At 37.5% G+C, this 17,015-nt stretch overlaps 1 protein-coding gene across 1 annotated transcript; it reads right to left on the bottom strand.

The window, feature by feature from the left end:
* Positions 1–873: 873 nt before the first annotated feature.
* On the bottom strand, positions 874–12,392 carry wbp1 (WW domain binding protein 1). The gene is made up of 4 exons (XM_053485481.1): positions 12,182–12,392; positions 10,461–10,563; positions 9,987–10,154; positions 874–7,395 (listed from the first exon to the last, which is right to left on the bottom strand). The coding sequence occupies exons 1-4, from the start codon at positions 12,269–12,271 to the stop codon at positions 6,926–6,928; spliced, it is 831 nt and encodes a 276-aa protein (XP_053341456.1). The 5' UTR covers positions 12,272–12,392; the 3' UTR covers positions 874–6,925.
* Positions 12,393–17,015: the final 4,623 nt, after the last annotated feature.

Below are 17,015 nucleotides of genomic sequence, written 5' to 3'. Positions count from 1 at the left end.
TTTCGATGTACTCCTCCTAGGGGATTTATACGATTCCCAACAAACCGGGTCTACGTGTTTTCAATATATTAAGGATGCAGAATTGCGGAGGGATTTTTGATATCTCAAACGGGTCAGCTGTGACAAGACCTTAAACTTGTGTGAAATTATATTGAGTGACATCATTGTGTGATTCTTTTTCCCCCAGCATCGGGGGGCTTTTTTCAGGTCTTGACATAAAATTCCCCCATATTCTAAAATTACATCATACTGGTATTGGTATGTCCCCTTTGAATAATTGTTTGATTTTGAAATTTGAATAAATGTTCCTTTATGAGTCTAATTTACACTAAATGTAATCCCAGTATTGAGGCTAAAAGCAACCTTTTTTTTGTAAAGTTTTGTCCGCTAGAGGTGGCTAAAAGTTAAAAATGATCTCTTACTCTATGGGCTTTGGTTACCGACTTAAAATAACACTCACTCAACATGGACGTGGGAAACATTTTTGTTCTTTTTTTTCCCTCATCCGTTTCCAACACAAAATGAGTTTTGTCTCTCCTTGACGATGTGCCAGAACCAAAAAGGTCAACTTGTGTGTCTGAGGCGTCGTTTCTAAATGTGACTCACGATCAGTTCATTGTTTGTGCCAAGAGCTGCAGAGTTCCTGAGAGGAAATTCAGCAGAAACACAATGACACACTCACACAACTGCTACTGAGGATTTCGCTAAAGTTCTTGATAAAATAATGTATATTTGTAAAGCCTTGACTTGACATGTTTATGCTTGTTAAAAGATCATTTCCTTAGTTTGTAATGCTTCTAATTATATCACAGTGTCATGTAATCGAGTCAGGCTTGACATTTCAAGCAAATAAAGACATCAGATAGACAGTCCTGTGCTGTATGATTTTATTACAAAAATAAAATACAAAGAGTACACAGCCGACTTCTTATTAACCCCAAGCGTTAGAATTTTTCCACACACTTTAGTGATTTCATGATTTTCTTTTTTTTTTTACCCCCCCATTTCACCATCCTTTTTTTTTCTTTTTGGCTTGATCTAAGTGACAGCAACAAAGAAAATGAACAGTTCTGTGCTCTTCTTCCAAGTAACAAATATGTAACAAAGAAAGTAAATGTGTACTTTTATTATTTTTATCAGAACTTAATGATATTATGGATTATGAAGCTAAAATAGTCAGTGGATGTGTGACAGAAATTCCATCCTACTAGTGATGAGAGTATCAAGCAAAAATGGCTTTACAAAAACAGACCCTTCAAAATCATACAAGCCCTCGAACAGGCTTGCATCAGGATGTGGCTCTGTTACTGTTTCTTTTCCCTACTTTCCTCCCGTTCTGAAAAAATGAAAGACACATAAATGTACGAAAGCGGTCATGAAAAACTAAAAAAGAAGTAGCAAAGTCTCATTTCGAAGTCTACCTGGATGCAGTGCAATGTGAACTGAGAAAAGTATTGCTTGTATAGACGACCAATGGGGAGCTTTTACCTTTCTTATTTGCGGTGCATAGCCTATAGTTAGATACAGTACAGAGGTATGAAGACACACTAACAAAAGATAAAGGCGAGAGAGAGAGAGAGGTGGGAATTTTTTCTCGGGAAAGCTTCATTGTGAAGAACAAGGCACGATGAGTGTAAACATCCCCGTCGGATGTGTTATGGAAACTGAAAAGGAGTCCTATCAGAGTTAAATTCTTGGGAGAGATACGCTGAGAGAGAACCAGAAGCCAAACTTCCCTGAAATGCTGCGAGACTTTCCCTCTAAACCTACAAGGTTAGGGTTAGTAGGGTTGGTTATGTACTTAGGGACTTCTTGAAGTCCACAGATCCCTGAACAGGTTCCAACACAATATTGTTTTGTTTATTGTCAGGGCCACAATGCTTTCTGTTCCTGAACGAACAGCCAACAGAATGCAAGGTGCCATTACTTGTTTCTGAAATCCTTCCAACGGAATTCTGACGATGCTTTTTCAGTAATAATAACAACAACAACAATAATAAGAAGAAACAGAATAGAAAAAAAAAAAAAAAGAAAGACTGCATTTTGAGAATCAGTGCTCTAAACCTATGGTCAAAACACTTGCAGATCCGTCACTACGGTTTCCGTTGCCACGTTTAACCTGTTTGGTGAACCGCGACCAAGGAGAGAAAGAAAGAGAGAGAGACGCAGTAATGCTACGCAATTCTCCCTACTGTATTACACACATCTCCAGATAGATTCACACATATTCCCACACGTACACAGAGAGAGAGAAACCAAGACATCATTGCACATCTCTAATTACATATACACACACGCACAGGCAGAAACATGGCGGCCATTTAACAACCGCCCATTGCAAACAGTGGCCTTGAATTGTACAATCGTTTCCTTAAAACCTATCAAAAACTAAATGACCTACTAATGCCTTTTTATTGGAAAAAACAAAACAAAAAAACACCTTACTGTTTCGACATAAGTTGCCACAGGTTATATGAGGAAGCTTAATGCTTCATTCTCTAAGAACCTCATTCAGATCCTACTGCTACTCAGAAGAAGGAGACATGCAACTTTGCATCTACACAACCACATGCATCAGCAAACTTTTCTCAAACTATCACGGTCATTCCATTATGGAAGCCCAATTCCGCCAAGTAGGAAAAAAAAATCTAGTACAAAATATTTCCAGTCATTTTTGCCAGCAGAGTTGTGTCAAACCTTTGTCTTACAAGCTCAAATTTTTTTATTGTTCTATTAAAGTATGACTTTCCTAAAAGAAAATTAGTTCTGCCTTATTTTCAAGATTGTGATTAATCTCAAATATTTGATTTGTTCCAAAATTTTACTTCAAAATTCAGAATTGTATAAAATATTAACGTTTATCTTTCAAAGGTCCGAGTTGTCTCAATTTTGTCTTATCTTAATTTTTTTATTTCTCAAAAGCTAAACAACTGACTTCTTATCTTCAAGTTTGGACTTCTCAATCTTTTTTTTTTCTAAATTCTGACAAGTTGGCTTGTTGCAAAAGTTGTCAAACGTTTTTAATTCTCAAATTGGATTTTGAATTTTAAGACAAAAAAAAAAAAAACCCTGACTTCAATAACACACGCAGGTCGATCTATTTGTAAAATTTTAAGATTTTCCCAACTGCCAGATCATATGAATAGTTCTTCAGAAACAGCAGTGAACTTTTGATTTAATCTCCAAACATTAATCACATGGTTCCACCATCTATACACACAGGCAATGGAAGTAATGGTGCAAACTGAAGAGGAATTCTTGCTAGATAGTGCGCAGACGTGTACTGCGCAGGTTCTCCTAATGAGACATAATTTGAACAGCTATATACTGTATGTTGGATAGGAATCCAGCCTACAAAGCTACCTACAAAGCTAGCTAATTAAAACACTTCTTTTAAATAAAAAAGTCCATTGTGTTGCAAAGACCAATCCTGTCAACATTTTGTATCTTTTAGATTATTAAATCAATGTCTAATATTTTAAATAATAATAAAAAAAAATGTACATACTGCTGCTGCCAAAAACAATGGCGACGAATGCTGTGCAATTATATTCTTTTCTACCTGGCAAAAATTAGCAGTCATATCTCACAAACATGGAAAAATGGAAAATATATCTACAGTCCTGAAAGCACACATAAAGCACCTTCACGTTTTCACTTTGAAATCCTGAAAACCTTAACTATAACTAAAATATGAAAGGAAAACTTTTTCAATCTAATATCTACACCTCTCAGGCTCTTAACCTAATGTGGAATCTTCCAAAAAGCATTTTAAAGCGCAGCCACATTAAAAAAAACAAAAACAAAAAAACAACAACCCAAAAACATAACTTGAGTAGATTAAAATCGGAAAGACACAAGTTTTTTTCATTACAACAATGAAGCAGCAGCACCAGTTCACCTGCCGAATGCTCCGGCATACGTGCATGCTTCTGACTAACATTACAGTCACCTAGCAAAGCAGTTTCGTTATTCCGACTTGATTCCGCACCACGGTAGTAGACTTTATCTTCGCAGGTTATGAATACACACAAAACTACGCAAAATCATACGATTTAACGCAACCGAGCCTCCCAAACGGCTCGGCTTATCCGACCAAGTGCTAATAACAGACGATCAGTGCACTCAAGTAGGGAAGCTGAAAGTGGATTGAAGACGAAGGAGGCCTAAGAGCTGAGCTTTATCCTGCTCTGATTTTTTCACGCGCCAACATTTTGTTTTTTATGTGTTTCACAGGATCGCTGATGTTGGCGAGTCTTCTAAAGTGCAAAGAAACAAACAAAAAAAAAAAAAAGCACACGCGCGGCTGCTAAAATATCAAGTGGTTCACACTACTTCGTTAGGCCTTAGCTATCAAAGTGGATATGAATAAACTGAGTTAGCAAGTTGTTCAAAATAGCATTTATAGAAGAGTGCGCAAGCAGCTGGATCGCCACATTGGCTAAACTGCGTTACTGGAAGAGTAATTTACAACCAGCGTTTATCAACTCAGCATCACTTAAATAAACTCCCGCAAATTTGGTAAGTGGTTTTAGTTCGGTTTGGCTTATGAAAACAAAGCAACCTCGCTAAAAGATCGATAAATGAGGCCCAGAGCTTTTACGTAGAAAACTGAAAGAATGTACTCGGACCCAGAGGTGCATTTATAAAAAATACATAAACAAAAAAAAACAAAAAAAAACAAAACACATGAATACAGCTATCTGTATTTCCTGAAATATGGGAGAGAACAGAATCACATTTCATATGGGCGACATGTAATTTCTCCATCTCACACATACTCATGTAGCCATCTGCATCTGCAGTGTCTGTGCTATTAAAATTACTGTGGAAAAGATTTTTAACCGCTTCCCCTATACTGAGAAAAGAACGCAAAACCAGTTTATACAAAACTTAAAATCTGCTTACACAAAACAGCGATTGATAAATAACGTCATAGGTGCCAACAACAAAAAATATTTCCAGGTGTGTCTCAAGCAACAGAAGAAAAAAAAATTCTGGCAAAATCAGGTGTGATCCAACGACATAAGTAACTTTCATTTAAATTGTTCAGAGAGAGACTCTGGACCCTGCCCTCATCTGTTGAACAACACTGTTGCGCAAAACCTAAAATGCGTTGTGATCGCAAATTAAGCTTGAAAAGTACATAAAATTATTTTTTGCCTTTTTGCTGAAGGAAATATGCACATTTATTAACAATTTTACACTTTTATTAATGGAACACAACAACCACCCTTAGCTCGCCATTAAAAGTAAGTTTGGTATAAACAGGTTTCCTCCTCTCCCCCGGGTGTTGTTTGTTTTAATCGCACACACGCTACAAATTTGGTAAAAAGATGAAAAATAAGCTGAAGTACTCCTTTAAAGCAACTTAGTTGTTTTATACATTACAAACATGGTATAAAAATGCGAGAATCCCTTCTCAAGTGGCACTTACAAAATCCGTGCCCATGTTAAAAGGTTGACGCTGATGTATTGAAAAATAATCAATCCACTTTTCCACAGTTTCTGGAAACACAACATATGCCATTTCTTATCAGGATAAAAAAAATCCTTGTTATTAGATGTTATTAAACCCCTTGGATTTTTATTTTTTATTATATTTAAATCTGCAAAAAGGCAGATGCTAATGGTTCTTTTTTTGTAGTTTTTTTAAACAGATGTTAACTTTACAGGCATATGGTCCAAGGGAGCTAAAAAAGAAGATGGCAGTATGACTCCTAAACAAACAGGAGCAGCAGTCAACATGTTCTTCATCACATATGCTGGCTTCAGACCCGAACTTGGGAAGAAATGATTTGACAAAATTTTCATTTGAGAACTTTAATTTTAGGCTGCTTTTACACTAGACGGGGCATGTTTTGTATTTTATGATTTCACTTGCAGCGCTGATTTGAAAGCAAAACAGGAAAGTTTAGGCTGCAGGTTAAATAGGCGAGAACGGAAAAAAGAAAAACAATAACCAAACAGACAGAATGCTGGTGAAAATTTAGTCTGGATGTCGTTTTGTAACTTTTAGAAGTTAAGTAAAAATAAGTAAAAATAATCCAAAAGTACTTAATTTAACTTTTAAAGAATTTAGAGTCAAAAGCCTAATGCTCTGCCCCATTGTAACAGAAGAGCAAACAACCCATAGTGTGAAAGCAGCCTGATTAAAGAGACCTACGTATTTTCATCTCATTTCCACAATAAGGCAAAATCTTCAATGCTGAATGACGAGCAATACCATGTGCATTCTCATTATTATTTAACTTATGGAAGAGTTATAAAAAAAGGGGGAAAATGACGCTGTGTCATCTTCAAATTTCAGAACCAATGTGGACATGCTGTATCATGTATGCAAAGCACAGTGTGTAATCGTGTCTTTCTGGTGCTCTCCTGCAAAAGATGTTCTTACGGTTATCTGATCCTCAGCATGTAGCTCTGTCCTGAGGGATGAAGCTTAGCTGATGTCAGGCCCACTGCTGCAATATCTGTAGCAGAGCCTTGTGAAAAACAACGTGTGCAGGCAGTTTTTTCCAGCCTCAGTGCAAGGAAAGTGACGCCATGGCTGAACTGAAATGTCGCACAGAAGGAGGGGAGAGGGGAATGTCCCCGTTTCAGGCCACGAAGACGAGTGAGATATTTGGTTAACTGAAACATTAAGAAGCTTCAAAGCACGGCTCGATCTTTCTTCTCACTTTTTTTTCTCAGAAACATATGGCAAAACAAGAGCGCTTCAACCCACTAAATACAAAAAAAATCCCCTCTAGAAAAAACTAAATTTGTTATTGTTATTTGTTAACATAAGAGCAAAGGCCTTGTTTTTTTTTTTTTATATATATTGTTATTTGAATGGCAAAACATGCCGGAAAAAAACCCAAAAAACTAACCACAACAAAGCCAAAGGCTCTTTAACTTCAGGCAAGGTTTTGCGTCATGTCAGTCACACGACATGATCTCCATTGGATGTTGGTGAGGGAGAGATCTCTTTGGGTCTGAGAGCCTGCCTCTCCGAGCAGCAGCTTCCACTGGGCACCTGACACATCCTGCCCTCATCCTCCTCCATCCCGGCGCACTCATCTGTGTCCAGCTGGCACACGCACATCTCGATACCCGAGTCGCCAGTCACGTGTCTCCGTCTGGTGTTCAGCTCCTCCTCCGGAGGGATGTCCCGCTCTTCGTGATCTGTGCATTCTGATTCGGCCGCGGCTGCTGCGAGGTTCTGTTCCTGTGGTTCACAAGCAGCGTTCTCGTTTTCAGCAGCCTCCAACACCACGGCTGACGCTGAGCTACTGACAGCCGGCTGTGCGCAGGTTGGGTTTTCTGGAGGATTTTCAGAGTATGGTGGAGGAGGGGTGGGAGGGTGACCTACTACTTCCTCATAGTCAGGGAGTTTGCAGTCTGTCCAGAAGCCTTAAATGGAAAGAAAAAGAGTGTCAGTTAAGTTACCCGAGGCATTTAGAGCTGTAGGGGTCTAAAGGGAAAGGTAGATAGAGAAGATTGTGACAGACAGAACGACGATACTACAAACACAACTTGGAAAATAAATTACATACATTAAAAATTATTTTTAAAATTTTGTGCATATTCGACAGTGTGTCAAAAATCATTCCAAAAGTTTTACGTCAATAGTATAAACAATTCTAAAAATTATTTCTAAAAACTTTGCATGTATTACTCCTCCCTTTCATTAACCTAAATAAGTTCAAACATAAAAAAAAATCCAATAGTAAAAATTTACTTGGTAAGCCTAAGGTGATGTTTCTCTCTTATTAAGAAAACTAAAGACAAGAAACAGCAAGTTCACTGGATGTAGTAATCAGTGCCAAGAGTGCGAATACATTATCTAATACAGTAGCATAGCCAACAAGGAAACACATGAAGATGCACTGGAGTCTGGCTGTACAGTATGTGTTAGAGAGGGGAAATGCAAACACACACAAAAAAAAAAAAATCAGTGGCTTTAAAGAAAAATTCGGTCATGTAATTCAACGTTAAACTATGTTAATATAAACAGTACTCTTATTCTGTATTTCTTTTTAAAGTATATCAATATACCCTAAAAAGTAGATTTTACAGACTCTTATTATTCAACTTCGCCTCGATTATTTGCAGATTGTGTAAAAGAGGAAACTTGATGTGGATGACGCATCGCTTTACATGACCATTGTTGAGTCATAGTTGTCTTGAGCCAGCTGATAGTTGTCAATATTATGTTCCTTAACTTATAATAAGCATTTTATTCATTTCCTGCCATTAAAACTTATTGACTTTAGAATGTAGATTCTAAATCATCTTATAAAAACACTTCAGCGTGTTAGGGGCCGCCGAGTGGCGCAGTGGTAAAGCGATCGCCCTATCATCCGGGGAGCGCTGGTGATGCGGTTTCCTTTCTCAGCCGGAGGCACAGAGAGAGCTGATTGGCCGAGCTCTCTCAGGGGGGAGGGATGAGAGGTACTTGCGCTCCCACATTAATCACGGCTCTACAGCCAATCAGGGGCGTCTGTGAGCTCGCGCACGCGGAAGGAGCGGCTAGCGCTTTCCTCCGAGTGTGTTACTCCACCCATAATGGTGCGTGAGCAAGCAGTTCGAAAAGATGCGGTCGGCTGACGTCACGCGGTTCGGAGAAAACATGGGATAGTCTTCGCCCTCCCAACTGAGTGGTAGTAGTAGCCTTAATGTGGGAGCCCCCTAGTGACGGGGAGGAATTGGCTATGACTAAATTAGCACAACTTCAGCATGTTAGACCTAACAACAGCTTATAGAGATATCATTTAGTACAGATATAATAGCAATATAATTTTAACTTAAACAGGTGCTCCACAGGGAACAGATGTATCACCATTTTTATTTCCTTCTGCAGATAGCAGACATGGTAAGGCATCATGTTATCTTCAAATATTTTCCGATGTCTTGATTGGCTGTAAATAAAGTAGTGCTGACTGATAGATTGAAATTCTCCCCTTTAAATATCAGAGAGTACATACGGCAGACATGAAAATTTAATTAAACTAAGAATGTCCATGCTGTGGTTAAAAAGGCACAATTTAGATTGTTTTAAGTGAAGAAATTAAATACTTTTGAGATTAGTAAGACTATTTAAAAAATGTATCTGAATTTTGTGATTAGTGCTTTGGTTTATGTAGTCACATGTTGGGGTAACAGTATTCCTGCCAGCAATCGGAACAGGATTAACAAGTCCATTAAAAGGCTCGGTCTATAATTAGGTTGACCCCTGGTTCATTAAAGACTGTTTTCGAGACAAGGAACTTGAAGTGTACAGACCGGATCATCCTTTGTTTGTCGTTTTTAATCATCTGAAACGCACTGTGAGTGATCGGTTTACAATGCCCAGGTGTCATACAGAATGATTAAGAGATTCATTTGTGCCTACTGCTGTTAAATTGTTGAATGAGGCTTCTGTCAAAGCATGTAGGATGGAATATTAATTGAAAATTTCCTTCTTAATTAAAGAGGTAATTTCATCAAACCTGTGTTTTTGTAGTATATAACGTTTCACAGTTAGCTAGCAGTAAACATGACTGGCCTCTAAACTCCATTACGTGTTTATGTGATGAGTTGTGCAGTGATGACAAAACCTTTCCGCTTCAGGGATTAAATGTTGTCCATCTATTCATCTACCACTGAGCCCTAGGGTATATAAATAACATTTACATAAATGAAAATAAATGTGGGCAGTATACTAACCTTCATGTGTAACTCTACCCCAAGCTCTACTGTTTTCTAACAGAAAACATTTTTCGCATACACACCTTTGTGGGCAATTAAAAGACATAAAAAAAACCTAATAAACAGGACCTTGTGATCTTCGTACAACTGTAATCAGTGCACACCAGTTTGGTCAGTGATTTCAGAGTTGAGGCGACAGAGTTCAACAGTATAAAATGACAAACATAAACACTCAGATTACCTCCTGGCCAAGCATTCTCCGTCAAATAAAACGGCTAAGCAGATCGGATCATAGGTCAAAGAGTCAGACTTACGCAGGTTGAGGGGTGGTGGAGGGATGAAAGAGCTGGAGGCTCCCTGATAGGCCATGAGGCTAATTTCTCTCTGCCTCTGTTCCTGCTGCAAGCGCATCTTAACACGCCGGTGTCTGTATGCACAAAAGCAGCTCAGCATGATGATAAGAGTCCAGACCAGCCAGAACCCTGAACAAACACATACATATATAGATAGATTTATTTCTCTTTAGGAATTTCTCTTTTTTTTGCTGAATCATTTCCATTACATTAGAGTTTTGTTGTTTTTAAGGAACCCAACAATCCATTTACACTACATATTCTTGCTTATGATTCCTAAAAGCAAAAGGATTAAAATTACAGTAAACATTTGTAGAGTAAACATTAGTACAGCTCATATGTACCAGTCTGTTCCAAATTCAGCCTAACAAAGACATCAGAAAGCCAAGAGGATAAAAAAAACAAACACAAAGCAGGGCAGTGTCTGACACTCACACCACAGCTCGTAGTAGTACGTGCAGCACTCCGTCTCGCCGCAACAGTAGCCCATCTCACATCTGTACTTCTCATTGTTCACCCCGAAACAGAACTCCTTGCCCTGTGCGAGCATAAATAACAACAATACTAACAGACACAAAGTAACAATATTCACATTATGTTAAGATATTGCATGTTACAGATAGTCTGATAACCGCAAAATTTTCAAGCAGTAAAATAAGAGCATACAACAGTAAATAACAATCTGATTTCTGCTAGTGGCATCCAAAAAAATTAAAAAGTACTAAAGCAGTTACCCTAAATTTACTCCTCATAATAAAAAACAAAGTATAATTTCATTCTAAAAGAAGTTGGTTAGGTATTAAACAAAGATAATGACATTAGATTTATACTGTTTTGTTATCTTAAACATTGATATGTTATCCATCACATCCATAGTATACTTTATAATGACTGATTAGTAAGTCACAAAAAAATTATAATCCAATTAATGAGATACTAAGTATGAATATCAACACTATGTTGAAATAATATCATGTTTATATGCATTTAACCAGATTACCGCACCAAAATACAGGTATCTGGGTCATTTTTCAAATTAATAGCCAGTCAGATATTTAAAGCGGACCACTTAAACATGCCAATTGTAACTGTAAACATGTTGTAGAAGGAAATTACGTATTAATTGTGAGGTTAAAAAAAGTTGCTGTACATTATAATGTGTATAATGTAATGCTTATCGTGTAGTGAATTAAAGTAGAGAAAACTACTGTACAAAAACAAACTGTTTAGTACATTCTTTACAAGAGAACAGAAGCAAAAATATATTTTTTTATATTTAATGTTTCTTTTCATTTGCTTTCCAGCCAGGTTTTACAACAAACAAAGAACCCAGGAAATGTCAAGTTAAATATTTATGTATTTATTATGTTGAATATGTGGTTTATTTAGCTTAATATTTTTTTTTATTATAATGATTCAAACTCAATCCAGAAAGCAAGACTTCAATTGTCATTCCTGATAATGAAACTGAGACCATACATTTGAAAAACAAACACAAAAATCTAATAATTTTTTTTTTGTAGTCAAATTGAATGTTTCGACAAAAATTATCTACTAAAAGTCAGGTTGTGTGTCAGAAACTTGACCCAGTAAACTTAGTTAGCCAGCTAGCTAATTCACAGTCAAAGTAGCGTTACTCTCCTTTATTACACCCGGCTTGTAGCTAACAAATAAAAAATGGTTTAAAAAAACAAAAATATTAATCTTATTGCAAGCTGACAGTTCAGCCATTTATTTTTAGCCAACCAGAAATGTAACTATAGAGATAAAGCGAATGTCAACTTTTACAAACATCTATTCACAATTCCTAACAACCGAGCTATTGTTCACCTTGATGCCTTTACCGTTAGCCGGCTAGTTCCATGTCAAGCTAACACCGCTAGCCTTTAGAATTGAACAGACGGAAATAAAAATGGCTTTCCTATAAAGACGATATACATTCTGCGTCATTAAGAACCACGACAAAAATAGCCAACTAAATCTTAATGTCATGTCATCCTTCTCTTGGTAATCTTTAACTCTATTGCTATTCTGTACCCAGTACGTTTTTCTATCGAAAACAAAACCAGTGCACAATAGAGGGCCTGCTTCCAGCTGTGAGCCCGGAGCTCGAGTTACACAAGTGACTGCTTCTGAATGCGCACAGCTCGGCTTACCTGCGCCAAACAGGTCCCAGTGCAAAGCAAACCCACGACAGAACCCAGCGTTTTCTGCCTCATCTTCGCCAAGAATTCTCCGGAAACCATATAGATATTATTTTTAAAAAACAATTATTAAGTAGAATAACCGACACACAGATCGAACGACATATTTTGTCTCCAGTCGAGACAAGCCCTTTGAAAGCAAAACCTACAAGTGCGCAAAGCAACTCGGCTGTAGGGGGCGACTCTTCCTCATGTTTCCACTAGTGACACTTTCACCCCACTCCCGAGGAGATTGTCTCAAATTATTTAATTGATTTATTTCTATATTTCATTAAATCAATAGAACATTGGGCATTTGTGATTCAGTGGTAGGTTTCTCACCTGGCATTCGGAAGCCCCGGTTCAATTTCCCAAACCCGCTTAGTGGGGTTAGCATTATTGCCTTGCACATCCAGCCAGGGTCCAGGTCCGATTCAGGGTCCAGGTCTATGTGCATGTCCCAGTCCCAGTACCCCGGTACCCTCCCACTGCTCAAAGACAGATTAGGTTAACTGGCGCTAACTGTAGTGTGGGAACGTGCATGGGTACACGTGCGTACCCTGTGATGGATTGGCATCCCGTTCAGGGTGTACCCTGCCTGGCTTATGCTCTAGGTATCCTGGGATAGGCTCCAGGCCCCCTGCAACCCCTGTATACAGGATAAAGAGTATAGAGTGAGTAAATGCCCAAACCCTAATAGCTGGATGCAGGGATTTCAGAGGAAACCAACACAAATGTAAAAGACATGGAAACATAGATGGTGTGGCTCAGCTATTAAGGCTCTGGGTTACAAATCAGAAGATTAAAGGTTCAATATACAGTACTGCCCTTGGGTAAGGCCTCCAACCTTCTCTGCTCCAGGTCTGCTTTATCATAGCACACCCTGCACTCCTTTTTATAAGGGTGAGAAAGAAAGATTACAAAGAAAGTTAAATTTTTCCTCCAAAACCCCACTGACAAAACAATCAAAGTCAGGATTGCTCACCCTAGAATATACAATTCTGGTTTTATTCTGCTTAAAGGGGATCTAAAAGCTATCCAGGGAACACCTTGGAAGAGAAGTGGGAATACACCACACTCAACGTGGGATGTGGGAGAAAATTTGCAAGACACAGGGATAATGTGAAAATCTGCCCGGTGAAAACCTTGGATTCTATCTGCAAGTTTTTTTTAAATCCAAGAAAAGTGCAATTTACAGTATGTGACAGAAGACGTTTCACGATGGCAGAAGGTCTCTTTAACTGCTATAAAAATAAACAGCACAAATTCAATTTTATTATAATTTAAAGAACAATTAATCACATCATATTTAATTGGAAACAAATCCAATATAGGACAATAATCAGTGACCACCCCGTGTAATGTATTACCAGCCCAAAGGTGATCATTTTCCAATAACAGGATAGCCTGAAGTGTTCTTTTCTTTTTCTTTTTTTTTTTGCACCACAGCTATTCACCAATGCTTAGAATTTCTCATTACAACACATTACAAAGTTCTTTACACTTATTTTTACTTTTAATATAACCATGATACACTCCATTGTCTCTTCTCAGACTTTGAATGAATGTCTACATTACCATGATTTTTTTTATGACAATTCATCATGATTATCTCTTACCAGACACCGTGCCATATTTTACAAGACATTTTTATTTACTATTTTATAATATCTGCCTGTTTAAATAACAATATTTTGTGGATATTAAATTTTCATCATCTGTTAGATAAAACCTTTAGATAAACTTTGATCATCTGTTAGATTAAGATTAAGCAATATGTTACAAAAAACTTGATGTTATGGTAGGATTGTGATTGTTGTGTGGTGCAATGCAACACACAGACATTACAGGGATTTCTTTCGGAATCATATTATAATGTCTTATGCCAAAATGCCTCACTGAGTTGATTCCACCTTTTGAGAGCTATACATCACAGTCAAAACCCGTTCACTAAACAAAACATACAATTCAGACAAAACTCCACCATCCATATGCACAATACAGCAATTTCTTGCTCTTGCATATGCAATAAATCAAACGCAGACGCCACAACTATTCAATTACCCAAGTTCTCACCTTGTTTGCCATGATTTACCACAAAGCGCTGGCACTTTCTCCCTGCGCTAGCCCGCTTTTTATCAGGGGCCATAGTAATCTGCTCGGGATGAGTGCCCCAGCCTCTTATAGGACATTTACATACGGCCCCTTTCTCCCAAGACCTCTAATAGATGCCCAATAGCATTTGCATTTATATAGCTCACTTCATAGCAACATGGTTTGGGTGCTTTGCTGTGATAAAAAACAAACCTGGGCTGGCCTTGACTCGCACCAATAGGCAACTGCCATTCTCTGCTTTTCTCCATATGCAGCTTGGTTTAATAAGAGAGAGGTCTAATTGAGAGAGAGAGAGACAGAGGGCAACGGGACCTCAAGGTGAATCTACCCTCAGCTTTTGGAAAAGACAGATGCTCATATCGAGGAAATGGTTTATTTGCATAGTTGGGAAAAAATAGCATTGCTCAGGGGGTACAGGGGAGCAGAAAATACTGTGTATCGACAAAACCATGAGATGTTTTGATGATGTCAGCATTGCATAGGCTGTTGACATTGACCATTTATAGTGATGATGCAATAAAACTTTGTTCCAGTTTAAATCTATTATTATTATTATTATTATTATTATTATTATATAGGTGTTAGAGCAGGTTAACCCATTTATATCCCAAGGTTAACTTGACTGCATCACAAAATTTGACAGCATCTGAAGATGATGAATTTCATTGATGTGCTAATATCTAATAATTTCTAACAACAGATTTACTCTGAATGCATTAACTGCAAATCAAAACAAAATGCTCCAGCATTTGGGTCTCGTAACCTCTAAAGAAGATGTTACAGACGCCCACTGTGGGGGCTGTAGGACTCCAGCCGTGATCAATCCTAATGAACTGTCTATGATTGCCAAATAAAAGAGGGGGCAAAGCAATCAAGAAGTTTCCACTTGTGCGAATAAGCCGGCTGACGGTGAGAGGCAGTGAGCCCTGCAGAGCTCAATAAATCAAGGGATGTTCACACTTCCCACAGGCCCTCTTGCGAGCCTCCTACGAAAGGCAAGGAGAGGCCGATGACCTGGCAGGGAGCCAGGAAAGAGATATCCTGTGTCCTCCACTGTGATCAATGTTTCCAGACATTACAACAATGACATCTACATAGGAATCCAACAAAGCTAGCATGGGAATAGGTGAAACAAAAATCAATATAATACTGAGGATGTGAAGGTAACCAAATGGAAACAGACAATTGAGGAAATTTCTTAATCTGACCAAGCAGGAACAGGCAAGAGTATTATTTATTACAGGCATTTATTTTATTAAATAAGAAGAATACTTGAGTAAATGTGGACATTTGTCAATTTATAGCTAAGAGTAGTTGAATACTGCAGCCTAGTGTTCTCTTTGTATTACCTTTTCTACCAAAGCACTGTTAGAATTTTTGATTCTAATTAATCAAAAGGTGTTTCTTCCTTTCTATGACAACAGCTCTGGTATTCTATTCTAGATGTATTTTGATTTCCAAAGTCGGATTAATGCTAACATGTTACCATGTTGCTCCACTATTAAGTAATAACCAGATAAACAAAATACATGTGTTGTTATTTAATAAAGAAAAACATTGAATAATCAAAGTGGTAAAGTTTATTTCACATTTATGGAAGGAGTCTCCAGGGTCGGTGCCACAGGAACGTCTTCAGAACAGCAGAATTTACACTTCGTAGTTTCCCAGTACCATGTCATGCTGTGTTTCTTGTCTTATCAATGACGAATGAGGAAATTACTGTTTATAGCTGCTATAACGAAAGTGAGAACAGGAACTAATTTGTTTCATGGACATTGTTTCATGGACTCGAGGTATAATGCATTTTGGGGAATAATTTTGCTCTGCATCAGGCTGCATCACATCACTGATCATTTTTTCTAACAGAACATTGTTTTATTCCTTGTATATTATTATCATCTGACCTTAACGCAGAAATAATCCTTAACAGAAGAGTTTCTAATTAGAATCATGTTTGGACGGTAACACTTTATTATCCACTGAAATGTCCAAGAACCCCTTGAGGAGATGTCTACATCCTGATAAACTACTTTTTCCGCAAATATATCTGGCCCGGTATGAAATAATAACAATCGTTGATAACTATTTATATAAAACTTTAATATATCTGAATATCCTGTGTACACATCATTTGCTTTATGTTTTTCTTTTTCATAATGTCTAATTTAATACACCCAAATCCAACTTTTAATAGTGTTTAGTTTAGTATAATTGATTCCTACTATCTTTTTTTTTTTATCCCTACCGTAACTACTTGGTACTTTCGTGTTAAAACTGTGTCCTAAAGATAACATTTTAAAAACAGCTATTTTATTTCTTCCTTGCAATGGTTTTACTAAACATTCATTATCTTGTACATTTCTAGTTATTAGATGATGAAGACAATGCTATGAGATAACATGAAAACACAAAATAAAGCATTAATATGCTGCTAATGTTGCATAATAACTGCTGTAAGCATTACTTCAGCATAGTTATTAGTTATGAATGAAAACTCTAATAGATTTTCCCTTCAAGTGTAACCTATACTAAAATCTGTCCCAAAAAACAAATGGGTAATTGATGGTGTTTGTTATAGAAGGAAGCACTGGAGATGAAACACCCTCACCACAAGGTGGCGCACCTGAACCTGAGTGTCAAGATTTGAGTGCAGAATGTAAAACATGTCCTATTAAACTCTCTGAATAATTTC

This window comes from Clarias gariepinus, chromosome 24 (assembly GCF_024256425.1).
Source record: "Clarias gariepinus isolate MV-2021 ecotype Netherlands chromosome 24, CGAR_prim_01v2, whole genome shotgun sequence".
NCBI lineage: Eukaryota > Metazoa > Chordata > Actinopteri > Siluriformes > Clariidae > Clarias > Clarias gariepinus.
The sequence above is the reverse complement of the archived record's forward strand: the minus strand, read 5'-3'. Positions and strand labels throughout refer to the sequence as shown.